The sequence below is a fragment of the Staurois parvus genome, unplaced genomic scaffold, assembly GCF_062004578.1.
Source record: "Staurois parvus isolate SC_StPar_1 unplaced genomic scaffold, SC_StPar_1.0 ptg000896l, whole genome shotgun sequence".
Lineage (NCBI taxonomy): Eukaryota > Metazoa > Chordata > Amphibia > Anura > Ranidae > Staurois > Staurois parvus.
This window is the reverse complement of record NW_028318692.1, coordinates 105177-120007: the sequence shown is the minus strand read 5'-3', so window position 1 is coordinate 120007 and position 14831 is coordinate 105177. Positions and strand designations below refer to the sequence as shown.

Below are 14831 nucleotides of genomic sequence, written 5' to 3'. Positions count from 1 at the left end.
GACCGGATATAGTGAATGCAGGGTCCGGGGAGACCGGATATAGTGAATGCGGGGTCCGGGGGAGAGCGGATATAGTGAATGCAGGGTGCGGGGAGAGCGAATATAGTGAATGCAGGGTCCGGGGAGAGCGGATATAGTGAATGCAGGGTGCGGGGAGAGCGGATATAGTGAATGCAGGGTGCGGGGAGAGCAGATATAGTGAATCAGGATCCTGGGAGTCCGGATATAGTGAATGCAGGGTCCGGGGAGAGCGGATATAGTGAATGCAGGGTCCGGGGAGAGCGGATATAGTGAATGCAGGGTCCGGGGAGAGCGGATATAGTGAATGCAGGGTCCGGGGAGAGCGGATATAGTGAATGCAGGGTCCGGGGAGAGCGGATATAGTGAATGCAGGGTCCGGGGAGAGCGGATATAGTGAATGCAGGGTCCGGGGAGAGCGGATATAGTGAATGCAGGGTCCGGGGAGAGCGGATATAGTGAATGCAGGGTGCGGGGAGACCAAATCATTATCCTGGGAGTCCGGATATAGTGAGTGCAGGGTCCGGGGAGAGCGGATATAGTGAATGCAGGGTCCGGGGAGAGCGGATACATCAACATGTATTCTATAGAGAGTGCACATCCTACAGTGACAACGGTGCGGCTCATGTTGCTCCTTGGGGAGTGTTGTCACCCTTCCTCAAGGAAATGGCAAAAAAAGAACAGAAGGAACGATTGGAGAGTAAGTTAGTATTCATTCTTAAATGTAGTTACTTCTGTAATACACCCCCAGCCATATGTCTCTTTAAAATGTGTGCCTCGTTCTCCCTCTGTAGGGCAACAAAGGAGGCGTATCCGTCAGGTTCATCTTCCACAATACATCCTTCTGTTTTGTGAACTCTCACTTGGCGGCACACGTGGAAGACTTTGAGAGACGCAATCAAGATTATAAGGATATTTGCGCACGGCTCAACTTCTCTTTCCCGGACCAGAATGTCCCTTCCCTGAATATCATGAAACACGAGTAAGTTCTTTCCTGTACCAGTCCTGGTGAAGATGGTGTCATGTTCAAGGATACAAGTATGGTTTTATCTGTCAGCTTTTTATTAAAAGGAATCGTTCACTTTACTCATCACACACAATTGGCCACTTTACATACATTTGGCGAAAAAATGACAGATTCTCTTGAAAGCTCCCCTCCCCCAGCCCTTCGTTGTTCAGTTTTGCTGCACTCCTCCATTCCCCTGCCAAAGCTCTGAGTTTAAACCATGTGTAAGCTCATGGCCTAGCTAATTGGCCGCTGGATTGCTTTTACGCCCCCCTCCCGTCTCCTTCCACGGCTCTCTCGGGCTCTCCTGACCCAACGGGAGACCAGAGCGTCCAGCCGGTGCTTTTGCCAGCTGATCATAGAGGTAATCAGAGACCAGAGCGTCCAGCAGGTGCTTTTGCCAGCTGATCGTAGAGGTAATCGGAGACCAGAGCGTCCAGCTGGTGCTTTTGCCAGCTGATCGTAGAGGTAATCGGAGACCAGAGCGTCCAGCAGGTGCTTTTGCAAGCTGATTGTAGAGGTAATCGGAGACCAGAGCGTCCAGCAGGTGCTTTTGCCGGCTGACCATAGAGGTAATCAAATGAGATCAGAGCGTCCAGCCGGTGCTTTTGCCGGCTGACCATAGAGGTAATCAGAGACCAGAGTGTCCAGCCAGTGCTTTTTCCGGCTGACCATAGAATTAATCGGAGACCAGAGCGTACAGATGGTGCTTTTGCTGGCTGATCATAGAGGTAATCGGAGACCAGAGTGTCGAGCCGGTGCTGTTGTCGGCTGACCAGAGAGGTAATCAGAGACCAGAGCGTCCAGCTGGTGCTTTTGCCGGATGACCATAGAGGTAATCAGAGATCAGAGCGGCTCCGATCATCTCTATGGTATAGGAAACCGAAAGCAATGAGCAGTCATCGCTTCCGGTTTCTTTGGATTTAAACCGCGCCATTTTTAAATTTTGAAACTTCTTTGATCACAGCGACCAGAGCGTCCAGCTGGTGCTTTTTTCGGCTGACCGTAGCGGTAGCCAGAGACCAGAGTGTTCAGCCGGTGCTTTTTCCGGCTGACCATAGAAATAATCGGAGACCAGGGTGTCCAGCTGGTGCTTTTGCCAGCTTACCGTAGAGGTAATCGGAGACCAGAGTGTCCAGCTGGTGCTTTTGCCGGCTGACCATAGAGGTAATCGGAGACCAGAGTGTCCAGCTGGTGCTTTTGCCGGCTGACCATAGAGGTAATCGGAGACCAGAGCGTCCAGCCGGTGCTTTTGTCAGCTGACCATAGAGGTAATCGGAGACCAGAGCGTCCAGCTGGTGCTTTTGTCAGCTGACCATAGAGGTAATCGGAGACCAGAGCGTCCAGCTGGTGCTTTTGCCGGCTGACCATAGAAGTAATCGGAGACCAGAGCGTCCAGGCGGTGCTTTTTCCGGATGACCATAAAGGTGATCAGAGTGGCTCCGATCACCTCTTTGGTATAGAAAACCAGAAGCAATGAGCATTCATCGCTTCTGGTTTCACCGGATGTAAACCACGCCATTTTGGAACTTATCTGATCACAGCGATCTTAGTGTGAACACATGCTTTTAAGGGCAGAGGAGACATCTGGGGTCTAATAGACCCCAGATCTCTCCATAAAGAGTACCTGTCGCTGCCTATTGCTATCACAGGAGATATTTATATTTTCTGTGATAACAATAAAAGTGCTAAAAAAAAATATTAAAGCGACAGTATAAAAATAAATAAAATGAAATAAAAAGTAAAATGCCCCTGTCCCTCTGTGCTTGCACGCAAAGGCGAATGTAAACAGCGATTGTCTTACACATTTATCACTGCGAACATCATGATCAATGGCAGTAATTCTAGCACCAGACCTCTGTAAATCTAAAGTGGTAACCTGTAAAGGCTTTTAAAGCCTTGCCTATGGGTAACAACATTTACGTTGTTTGTCACGGGAGTGCGCAGTTTTAAAGTATGGCATGTTTGGTATCTATTTACTTGACGCAACATAATCTTTTATATTGTATCAAACACTTGTGTATTATATTGTGTTTTTGTGTATTAAAATTCAGTGTATTTCCTTCTCCAAAAAATTGTGATTGTAAAAACGCTGTGCAAATACTGCATGTCATAGAATATTATAATACCCACCGTTTTCTTGCCTAGGGACTCTGCTGAAAAAAAAATGGGAGTTTGTAGTATTATAGTTATATGGTATTTATATAGGGCCACCAGTTTGCAGAGTACTCTAACAACTTCAGTACCGGGCACTTTCACCCCATTCCTACCCAGGCCAATTTTCAGCTTCCAGCGCTGTCACACTTTTGAATGACAATTTATATCTTTTTTTTTTCACACAAATAGAGCTCTCTTTGTTTGATATTTAATTATCACTGGGTAATATTATTTGCTAAACAAATGAAAAAGGGCTTTTGAAAAAAAATTGAACACCTTTTTTTTTTAGTTTGTTATAAAATTTTGCAAATAAGTAATTTTTCTCCTTCATTGATGTGCGCTGATTAGGCTACACTGATGAGGAGGCAGTGACGAGGAAGCACTGATAGGCAGCAGTGACAAGGAGACACTGATAGTCAGCACTGATGAGGAGGCACTAATAGGCGGCAGTGAGGAGGAAACACTGATAGTCAGCACTGATGAGGCAGTGACGAGGAAGCACTGATAGGCGGCAGTGATGAGGAGGCATTAATAGGCGGCAGCGACGAGGAGACACTGATAGTCAGCACCGATGAGGAGGCAGTGACGAGGAGGCACTGATAGGCAGCACTGATGAGGAGGCACTGATAAGTGGCAGTGATTAGGAGGCACTAATAGGCTGCAGTGACGAGGAGGCACTGATAGGCAGCACTGATGAGGCACTGATAAGCGGCAGTGACGAGGAGGCACTAATAGGCTGCAGTGACGAGGAGGCACTGATAAGCAGCACTGATGAGGAGGCACTGACGAGGAGGCACTGATAGGCAGCACTGACGAGGAGGCACTGATAGGCAGCAGTGACGAGGAGGCACTGATAGGCAGCACTGATGAGGAGGCAGTGACGAGGAGGCACTGATAGGCAGCAGTGACGAGGAGGCACTGATAGGCAGCAGTGACGAGGAGGCACTGATAGGCGGCAGTGACGAGGAGGCACTGATAAGCGGCAGTGACGAGGAGGCGCTAATAGGCTGCAGTGATGAGGAGGCACTGATAGGCAGCACTGATGAGGAGGCAGTGACGAGGAGGCACTGATAGGCAGCAGTGACGAGGAGGCACTGATAGGCAGCACTGATGAGGAGGCAATGACGAGGAGGCACTGATAGGCAGCAGTGAGGAGGAGGCACTGATAGGCAGGACTGATGAGGAGGCAATGACGAGGAGGCACTGATAGGCAGCAGTGACGAGGAGGCACTGATAGGCAGCACTGATGAGGAGGCAGTGACGAGGAGGCACTGATAGGCAGCAGTGACGAGGAGGCACTGATAGGCAGCACTGATGAGGAGGCAGTGACGAGGAGGCACTGATAGGCAGCACTGATGAGGAGGCAGTGACGAGGAGGCACTGATAGGCAGCAGCGACGAGGAGGCACTGATAAGCGGCAGTGACGAGGAGGCGCTAATTGGCTGCAGTGACGAGGAGGCACTGATAGGCAGCACTGATGAGGAGGCAGCGACGAGGAGGCACTGATTGGCAGCACTGATGAGGCGGCACTGATGATCCATGTCCGGATTATCTGTGTACATGTTCACTCTCCTTACACTGCGAAACCGCATGAGGAAAGTACTGCCGATAACCAGAAAGTGTGTTTACATTGTGATCAGCTATGAACGGACACAGCTGATCACATGGTAAAGGGCCGCTGTAATTAGCTCTTTTCTGCAATTTGGGCATACGGGCGCGGTTCCAGGATGACGTCCATGAACGCCCCCCGGAACAAGAGAGTCACACTGTTGCCATCTTTGGGCTTTAGCGCGGTATTGGAGTGGTTAAAATATAAAGGAAGAAAGTAAAGTTACAGTACAATTCATGACCAAGATTAGGAGGACTCAGCTTATGATAGCTTAGAATCCCGAGCCCTCGTGCACACGGGACGTTTTGATAACGATGGTAAATGTTAGCTGTGTAAAGTCACGTGAGGGTTTTTTTAGCGTTTTTGCATTAGCATTTAGCAGCGTTTTGCCATGTTTGCGGTTTTTAGTTTTTTTTTTTTTTAACAAGAAAAAAAATTGTTTTTGGTCAAAAAAAACCTCGGATTGTGTCGTTTTTCAGCGTTAGAGCGTTTTTACAACTAAAACACTCCCCAGAACTAGTGGGTTGCTAGAGGTTATTTCCAGCCAAAAAAAAGTTGATTACAGTGTGTATGGACACATAGGATAACATGCTGGCTGTAGAAAAAAACATCAAAAGCCAAAAACAGCCGCTGTAAAAACGTCCCGTGTGCATGAGGACTAAAAGGGGGGGTTGCAAGTGATACAAAAAGTGATAACTGTGGGAGGATGAGTTGATGGAGAATATAAAATTCCAGTTGTTAGGCAGAGATGAGTTTTGAGGGATCCCCTAAAGGCAGACAGATTAAGAGATTGGAAGAGGCTCAGGAGGAGTCCTGGAGAGGAGAATGGGAGGGAAGTGATGAGAGGTTACAGAGCAGGAGGTCTTGGGAGGAGTAGAGAGGATGATTTGGATGGTATTTGGAGACGTGGTTGATGATATGGGTCAGGACCAGGGGCGGACTGACCATTTGGAAACTCAAGCACTGCCCGAGGGCCCGGGGTCAGTAGGGGGCCCCATGAAATGCCCCTGGTACCTTTTTCATAGGTTTTTTTTGAGTTTGGGCGACCAGGGGCGGACTGACAACTCATGGAGCCACCAGGCAATAGGGGATCATGGGGCCCCTGTGTCCTTGCCCAAACTCAAAAAAAGCCTATGAAAAAGGTACCAGGGGCATCTCATGGGGCCCCCTACTGACCTCGAGCCCTCAGGCAGTGCCCAAGTTTCCAAATGGTCAGTCCGCCCCTGGTCAGGACAGAGTTTTGGGTGGTTTGTATGTTAGTATTTTTAAATGTACTGAGTGAGCGGAATCCAAAGAACGGATTGGTTCGATGGGTTGTTATGACATTGTACCCACTAAGCATTTCTTCATTTGGAGGTTTTTGTTAAAGCGGAGACCCTCTCTGTGACTTTTGCTCTTTAGACTCCTATATACACGCTTTCTTAGCACTTGGTAAGCTTTGCTGTCGGGAAGTAACATCGTTCTCTCCCTCCTTTTGCTCGCAGCGCAGTGATTTGGCTGGGAGACTTGAACTACAGGCTTTGTAAATACGATGCCATGGAAGTCAAGACCATGATTTCTAAAAACGACATTAACACTTTGCTGCGGTTCGATCAGGTAAATAAAAATGTATTTTTCTTTCACCGCAAACGTAAAATTCTGCAGCCGGATCAGCATTGTGGCTCAAAAGGCTGTTGTAAAAGAAAATGTACCGTATATATTTAGATTCCTGTTATGGTTGGCTTTTCCGATGTGTATAAAAATGAGAAACGCTCATCATGTCTGCCCTACGTCAGTCCATCTGGGTTGGGTGCAGTTCAGACAGCTAAATCCCAAACTGTCAGGACAGGAGCTGAGGAACGGACAGGCAGGCCTAACACAGTAACGCACTGGCTGACGACAACCACCACCCACAGACCGAAGTCCCTCAAGGCGCGGAGTCTAAGTCCCAGGCTGCCCTTCACCAGGGCCCCTGATGGTGGGGATGGACTTGACGCAGCCAGAAACCAGGTCGCGGCCCTCGAAACACCTCAGCTGTGGTAATGGCCGCCGCCAATGGCGTGTAGCTGGTGGAAGAGACAAAAGAGTAGTCAGACAAGCCGGGTCAACAACAACAGGACAAAACAGTACAGTACAGCAGACGAGAATCACAGGTCACGAGCCGGGTTCAGCAACAGAGGGTCAGATCAAAGGAGAATACAAAGAATAGTCAAGTCACAAGCCGAATCAGAATACCAGGAGAGTCACGAGAGTCAGAACAGAGTAATAGCAACACAAAGACACAAGACACAAGTGCAAAGAGCATGTGCGGGCCACAGGCTTATATGTCATCAGCCACACCCCTCTGGGGGATGGACCTCAGAGACCTGAAGGCATAAATGGATTCCCATCATGCACAGCAGAATCCAAGATGGACGCCAGCACATGGAGTAACATAACCTCAGGGAAAAGGTAGGACCTTGACACAAACAGATGAAGTCATCCACCGCCAGAAACTTGTGTAGCTTCCTGAAAAATAGCACAGGGGATGATGGCAGTAGACCTTAAAGCGGAGCTCCACCCAAAAGGGGAAATCACGCTTTAACCACTTCCAGTCCGGACACTTCCCCCCCCCCCCTTCCAGTCCGGACACTTTCACCCCCTTCCTGTCCAGGTCAATTTTCAGCTTTCAGCGCTATCACACTTTGAATGAGAATTGCGCGGTCATGCAACACTGTACCCATATTAATTTTTAATAATTTTTTGAAACAGATAAACCTTTGTTTTGGTGGCATGTATTCACCACTGGGATTTTTTTTTTTTTTTTTGCTATATAAATGAAAAAATCCAAAAATCTTGAAAAAAAAGTGTTTTTCTTATAAAAATTTTGCAAATATTTCATCATAAATCTTGGCCAAAATGTATTCAGTTATATTTTTAGTAAAAAACAAAATAACCCAAACAAAATTAGTTTATAACCAAAAATTATAATTTAAATTTTTTTACATTTTTATTTTATTTTTTTATATTATTATTTAGGTTTTTTTTTTCTCTACATACTGTCACCATGGTGACACTGTACTACTTATGAGGGGATGAAGATTTTCTTTTTTTTTTTTTACACTGATTGTTTTTACACCCATAAAGGCTTTAAAAGCAATCATTTCTCCTCTCTGGCTGCATTCTTGCAGCCATTGAGAACTACTGTGTGAGCTGTGATTGGTCACAGCTTGTCGCATGGTACGAGGCTGTTGTGAATAGCCTTGTACCCAGGGGCGGACTGACAACTCATGGGGCCCCCGGGCAATGGGGGATCATGGGGCCCCTGTGTCCTTGCCCAAATTTAAAAAAGCCTATGAAAAAGGTACCAGGGACATCTCATGGGGCCCCATACTGACCCCGGGCCCTCGGGCAGTGCACGAGTTTCCAAATGGTCAGTCCGCCCCTGCTTGTACCATGTGACCTCTGTGATCTTTCATAGATTTCACACGTAGTAAGCTATGATGTTAGAAGTGACATGTTGCTTACTACTCTGCATGTGATCACTGATTGGCCAATCAGTGATCACATGATCGGGACCTCACACAGAGGTCCCGTACGACGATCGGTATTCCACTCCCAGGGAGCGCGCACAGTCCAAAATGGTGGGTGCCGTCTATGAGCGGCAACCCACCCCTGGAATGCCACCGTCCGGTCGTTTATATACAGCGGCCGGATGGCAAGTTGTTAAGGACTGCTCCCCATTAAGGATTGGCACCTTTGGGGGGGGGGAGGGGAGGGGAGCAGGTACCCGAATTTGACAGGTACCCGCTCCCACTTCCGGTCCGATCGCCTGGGCGATCGGAAGCGGAAGGTGTCCTCCCTCCCTCCCTGTAGTCTTTTGGGACACGTGACCAGTCCCACAAGACTGCAGGACCATTCAGGAAGTGCAGCGCTTCTCACGCATGCGCAGTGGGTACCCGGCTGTGAAGCCGCAAGCTATCACAGCCGGGGGCCCACACTGAAGATGCCGGCCTCCTGGAATACAGGACGGCCAGTAAAACGGGCTGCGGGGGACACACCGCAGAACCGAGGGACAGGTAAGTGGCTGTTCTTTAAAAGTCAGCAGCTACAGTTTTTGTAGCTGCTGACTTTTATTTTTTGACAGGGTGAGTGGAACTCCGCTTTAAAACACAAGTGAAGAAGAAAGTGCAGGGATCTGGCACAGCATAAAAACACTTTATTCCATATAAAAAATGTACACAGCATGGCTTCGGAGGGAGAATGCAGGGACTGGAGTCAGCGGTACTGCATGTAGAACGGTCCAGTTCTCCACTCCCTTGATGCTGACAGACCAGGAAAAGATGGAGCATTCCCGCATTTGTCACACTCCAATCCTGAGAGGCATGAAAAAAGGGGGATCAGTGCCCAAAATGTGTCGACTGACAACCTCAAGTACAGGAAATGGGCGGTAATACATAGCCAGTGTGCAGTGTCTGATAAATGGGGGGATGTTCGGTCCTTGTCCCATTTGTCTGCATCAAGGAAGTGGGGAACTGGGCTATTTATGTGCAAAATTGCTGACCCAATCCCCGGCATTCTCCCTCCTATCCCAGTCTGTATACAAAGCGCCTTTTACACCTTCTGAATGTGAGTACAATTTGATCAACCGATATAAAAGCAATCATACTGCACTCACATTTACTAGGTGGAAAAGGCACTTTATACACAGAAGGGTGAATGCAGGCACGAAGACAGCGGTTCTGCAGTCAAGTGGAGGCAGCCTCAGCCAAGCTCAGTCTTAGTCGTGTTTCCAACGCGTTTCATCCACAACAGCCCCTGGGATGGGACGAAACGCATTGGGAGGCACGGCTAGGGCGGAGCTTGGCTGCGGCTGCTTTCCTTGTAATGCGGTGATCGGGACTTTTAGTTTTTATTATACTTGTTATACTTTAAGCCAGACTGAGTTTGTCTGTCCTTGTACCGCCATTCTTGTTTTACCCTCTTATTCTGATGATGTCCATCTCTCCCTCATGTCCTGCAGCTTAACATCCAGAGAGAGCTGAAGAACGTCTTTGCGGATTTCACAGAAGGGCCGATCACTTTCATCCCAACGTACAAATACGACCCTAAGACCGATGGCTGGGATTCCAGGTAAACGAAGTCACTCTGCTGAGGGTAACAGACTGGTGGTCAGAAAACCTTTCTTTACATAGTTAGTCTGGCTGAAAAAAAGACAAAAGTCCATCCAGTTCAACCATTAAAAAAAAAAAAGACGTTATACTCCTACACCCGGAAGAACGTTCTGGATAAAAGCGCACAGATGTGTCCCAAAGGAAATAAGTGAATGATGTATGTCAACTGTGATTGGTGGGGAAAAAACTCACTTCTGCCATGGTAAGAACACATCGGTCTGTGGAAAGTATGACCAGGAGCCAGGCGCTGTGTAGTTATATGGAGGCGTGCTTTTAATAATTCATATGGTAAAAAATAGATAACCAGCCTGTGGCTTTAACCACTTGCCTTCCGACTGCTGTTTATAAACGGCCGGACGGTGGCAGTCCAAGGGCGGGTTGCCGTTCATAAACGGCACCCGCATTTTCAAGCTGTGCAGCACCACGATCCGGTGCCCGCTGTGTCCTCCGGACACAGTGGAACACCGATTGTTGTACTGGACCTCTGTGCGAGGTCCCGATCATGTGATCACTGATTGGCCAATCAGCGATCACATGCAAAGTATTAAGCAAGATGTCACTTGTGACATCATTGCTTACTACGTGTGAAATCTGTGAATGATCACAGAGGTCACATGGTACAGCGCTATTCAAAACAGCCTTGTACCATGTGACAAGCTGTGACCAATCACAGCTCACACAGCATTTCTCAATAGGTGCAAGAATGCAGCCAGAGAGAAGGAGAAATTGCTTTTACATCCTTTATGGGTATAAAAGCAATCGGTGCAAAAAAAAAGATCTTAATCACCCCCCACAAGTAGTACAGTATCACCATGGTGACACTGTACTGCTAGGGTGACAGTATGTTAAAAAAAAAATGTAAAATATTTTTTTAAAAATTATAATGTTTGGTTATAAACTAATTTGGGTTTTTTTTTTTTTTACTAAAAAGATAACGGAATAAAAAAAGAAAATCTTCACACCCCCCCATAAGTAGTACAGTGTCACTGTACTGTTAGGGTGACAGTATGTAGAGAAAAAAAAACCTAAATAATAATATAAAAAAATAAATTAAAAATGTAACCTAATTTTTGGTTATAAACTAATTTGGGTTGTTTTTTACTAAAAAGATAACTGAATACATTTTGGCCAAGATTTATGATGAAATATTATTTCCAAAATTTTACAAGAAAAACACTTTTTTCAAAATTTTTGGAGTTTTTCATTTATATAGCAAAAAAATAAAAATCCCCAGCGGTGAATAAATACCCCCAAAATAAAGCTTTATCTGTCTCAAAAAAAGCTAAAAAATTCATATGGGTACAGTGTTGCATGACCGCGCAATTGTCATTCAAAGTGTGATAGCGCTGAAAGCTGAAAATTGGCCTGGACAGGAAGGGGGGAAAGTGTCCGGACTGGAAGGGGGGGAAAGTGTCCGGACTGGAAGAGGGTGAAAGTGTCCGGACTGGAAGAGGGTGAAAGTGTCCGGACTGGAAGGGGGGGAAAGTGTCCGGACTGGAAGGGGGTGAAAGTGTCTGGACTGGAAGGGGGTGAAAGTGTCCGGACTGAAAGGGGGTGAAAGTGTCCGGACTGGAAGGGGGGGAAAGTGTCCGGACTGGAAGGGGGGAAAGTGTCCGGACTGGAAGGGGGGAAAGTGTCCGGACTGGAAGGGGGTGAAAGTGTCCGGACAGGAAGGGGGTGAAAGTGTCCGGACTGGAAGGGGGGAAAGTGTCCGGACTGGAAGGGGGTGAAAGTGTCCTGACAGGAAGGGGGGGAAAGTGTCCGGACTGGAAGGGGGTGAAAGTGTCCGGACTGGAAGGGGGTGAAAGTGTCCGGACAGGAAGGGGGGGAAAGTGTCCTGACAGGAAGGGGGGGAAAGTGTCCGGACTGGAAGGGGGTGAAAGTGTCCGGACTGGAAGGGGGTAAAAGTGTCCGGACTGGAAGGGGGTGAAAGTGTCCGGACTGGAAGGGGGTGAAAGTGTCCGGACTGGAAGGGGGCAAAAGTGTCTGGACTTGGAAGTGGTTAAGAAGCCAGGTTCAAAGATGGACGGCCCGTCTGCTCAGAGGGAAGCAGAGGAGAGTAGAATGCCTGTCAGTGCAGGGATCATGTGTATTATCCGACGTCCCAGGTGATGTCACCATGATGTGGAGAGACGGGGGGGGGGGGACGACTCTCGCTGAATGCACATCGTGGTGACGTCACCCAGGATACCTGCATGCGCACAAAACATGTTGTCCCGGCAACCTCCTTCCAAAGCTGCAGCTCCAGCAAGTGTCTCCCCCCCCCCCCTCCCCCTCCATCTCCACATCGTGGTGACGTCACCTGGGACGCTGGGACGTCGGATACACGTGGTCCCTGACAGGCATTCTACTCTCCACTGCTTCCCTCTGAGCAGACGGGACGTCCATCTTTGAACCTGGCTTTTTAAAGCCACTGGCTGGTTATCTATTTTTTACCATATGAATTATTAAAGGCCCGCCTCCATATAAGGTGTATTATTTTTATCCCAAAACCACACAGCGCCTGGCTCCTGGTCATACTTTCCACACACCGATGTGTTCTTACCATGGCAGAAGTGAGTTTTTCCCCACTAATCACAATTGACTTATATCATTCACTTATTTCCTTTGGGACACATCTGTGCGCTTTTATCCAGAATGTTCTTCTGGGTATAGGATTCAGGGGCGGACTGACCATTTGGAAACTCAGGCACTGCCCGAGGGCTCGGGGTCAGTAGGGGGCCCCATGAGATGCCCCTGGTACCTTTTTCATAGGCTTTTTTGAGTTTGGGCAAGGACACAGGGGCCCCATGATCCCCTATTGCCCGGGGGCCCCATGAGTTGTCAGTCCGCCTCTGATAGGATTATAACTTTTTTTTTTTTTTTAAATGGTTGAACTGGATGGACTTTTGTTCTTAACTACCTGCCGACCGCAGATAGCCGAATGACGGCTTCACTGCGGCCGGCCAGTTCTGGGTGGACGTCATATGACGTCCTCCCAGAACGCGATCTCCGTGATCGCTGTGTCCTACGGACACAGCTGATCACGTGATGTGGTAAAAGGCCAATGATGATCGGTGCCCAGCAGTGCACCCACCTGTGCCACTCTGCAGTGCCACCTACCTGTGCCCAGAAGTGCCACCTACATGTGCCCGCCCACCAGTGCCACCCACCAGTGCTGCCCACCAGTGCCACCCACCAGTACAGCCCAGCAGTGCTGCCAGTCAGTGCCACCAGTCAGTGCCCAGGGGTTGTACCAGTCAGTGCCGCCAGTCAGTGCCCAGCAGTGATGCCAGTCAGTGCCGTCTATCAGTACCCATCATCAGTGTCACCTATCAGTGCCGCCTATCAGTGCTGCATATTAGTGCCGCCTATCCGTGACACCTCATTAGTGCTGTCTATCAGTGCCGCCTATCCGTGCCACCTCATTAGTACTGCCTATCAGTGCTGCCCATCAGTGCCGCCTATCAGTGCCCATCAGTGCTGCCTCATCAACGCACATCGGTGAAGGAGAAAAATGCCTGTTTGAAAAATTTTATAATAGAAACAAAGAAACTTTTTTTTTTTTTCAAATTTTTTGCACTTTTTTATTTATAGCACAAAAAGTAAAGCGTCCAGCGGGGAGGACATACCACCAAAAGAAAGCTCTATTCGTGAGGAAAAAATGATCAAAATTTCATATGGGTACAATGTTGCATGACCGTGCAATTGTCAATCAAAGTGCGGCAGCGCTGAAAGCTGAAAATTGGCCTGGTAAGGAAGGGGGTATAAGTGCCTGGTAGGCAAGTGGTTAATTCTACACCCACAGTTGATCCAGAGGAAGACAAAAAAAACCCAGCAAAGCACGATCCAATTTGCTCCTGCAGGGGAAAAAATTCCTTCCTGATCCCCCGAGAGGCAATCGGATATTCCTTGGATCAACTTCACCTTCTTTCACTGGGACTGCCAACAGATCGGTCAAGTTTTTTTCTAAACGCACCAGTTTGAGTGCCATGGCCAATTGCTCTTTATACTCCATAATAAATGTTTTCATAGCTGCAAATGTCACATGGGAGAGCCGAATCGTGTGTATTGACACTAAGTGGCATGACATTTCCTACAGAAAGGCCTCCGTGAAATGTGGTTTCTGCTGCATGCCACTTGTAGAAGGAAGAAAGCCTTTATTCATGTAGGAAGCTGATGCAGGATCTTTTCTGAACATTTTATTACGCTGAATGTTTTATGTTCTTTGGCTGCTGTAATGTCTGCTTGTCAGGCGACACACATCTGCATCTATTTTCACCACCAGTTCTGCTACCGTTGTTAAAATATCAAGCCTGAAAAGAGAGCTCGCCTGACACATGGGGTGGGGGAAATTCAGCAACCCGTGCGAAATGAAATCTGGCGGTGTGCAATATCATTTCCTTTCAAAGCCTGGCTGGTGCATATTTCCAGTACACCACAGGAAACATTCCCAACCTTCCATTCAGAATCCTGATACCTAGCAGTAGCTTGTGGTGGTCAGTGATGCAGTTACACCGTTTTGGCGGAGATATTGGGAACGTTTAGTGATCTCCAATTGAATGGCGCCCCCGTGATCTCTGCCTTTTGTGCAGCAATAAGTCCCTGACACCTAGGTTATAGGGCTGAGAACCTGGCAAAGCATGCTGGGACTTGTGTTCCACAGCTGATGATGATCTGCTCTTTTCAAATTGGCCTTTCTTTATATCAGTCAGATTTTATTTTATTTGAGAATGTTTTAGAAACTTAACCACTTCCAGTCCGGACACTTTTACCCCGTTCCGGTCCGGACACTTTTACCCCGTTCCGGTCCGGACACTTTTACCCCCTTCCAGTCCGGACACTTTTACCCCCTTCCAGTCCGGACACTTTTACCCCCTTCCAGTCCGGACACTTTCCCCCCCTCCAGTCCGGACACTTTTACCCCCTT

General features: G+C 48.0%; 1 protein-coding gene across 3 annotated transcripts in view; it reads left to right on the top strand.

The window, feature by feature from the left end:
* OCRL (OCRL inositol polyphosphate-5-phosphatase) overlaps nucleotides 1-14831 on the top strand; it is a 165755-nt gene that overhangs the window by 98677 nt on the left and 52247 nt on the right. For all 3 annotated transcript variants that reach the window (XM_089656221.1, XM_089656220.1, XM_089656219.1), the window contains 3 exons: nucleotides 813-1000; nucleotides 6275-6386; nucleotides 9772-9881. In XM_089656221.1, the coding sequence (XP_089512347.1) occupies nucleotides 813-1000; nucleotides 6275-6386; nucleotides 9772-9881 (410 nt within the window). The remainder of the gene's footprint in view (nucleotides 1-812; nucleotides 1001-6274; nucleotides 6387-9771; nucleotides 9882-14831) is intronic.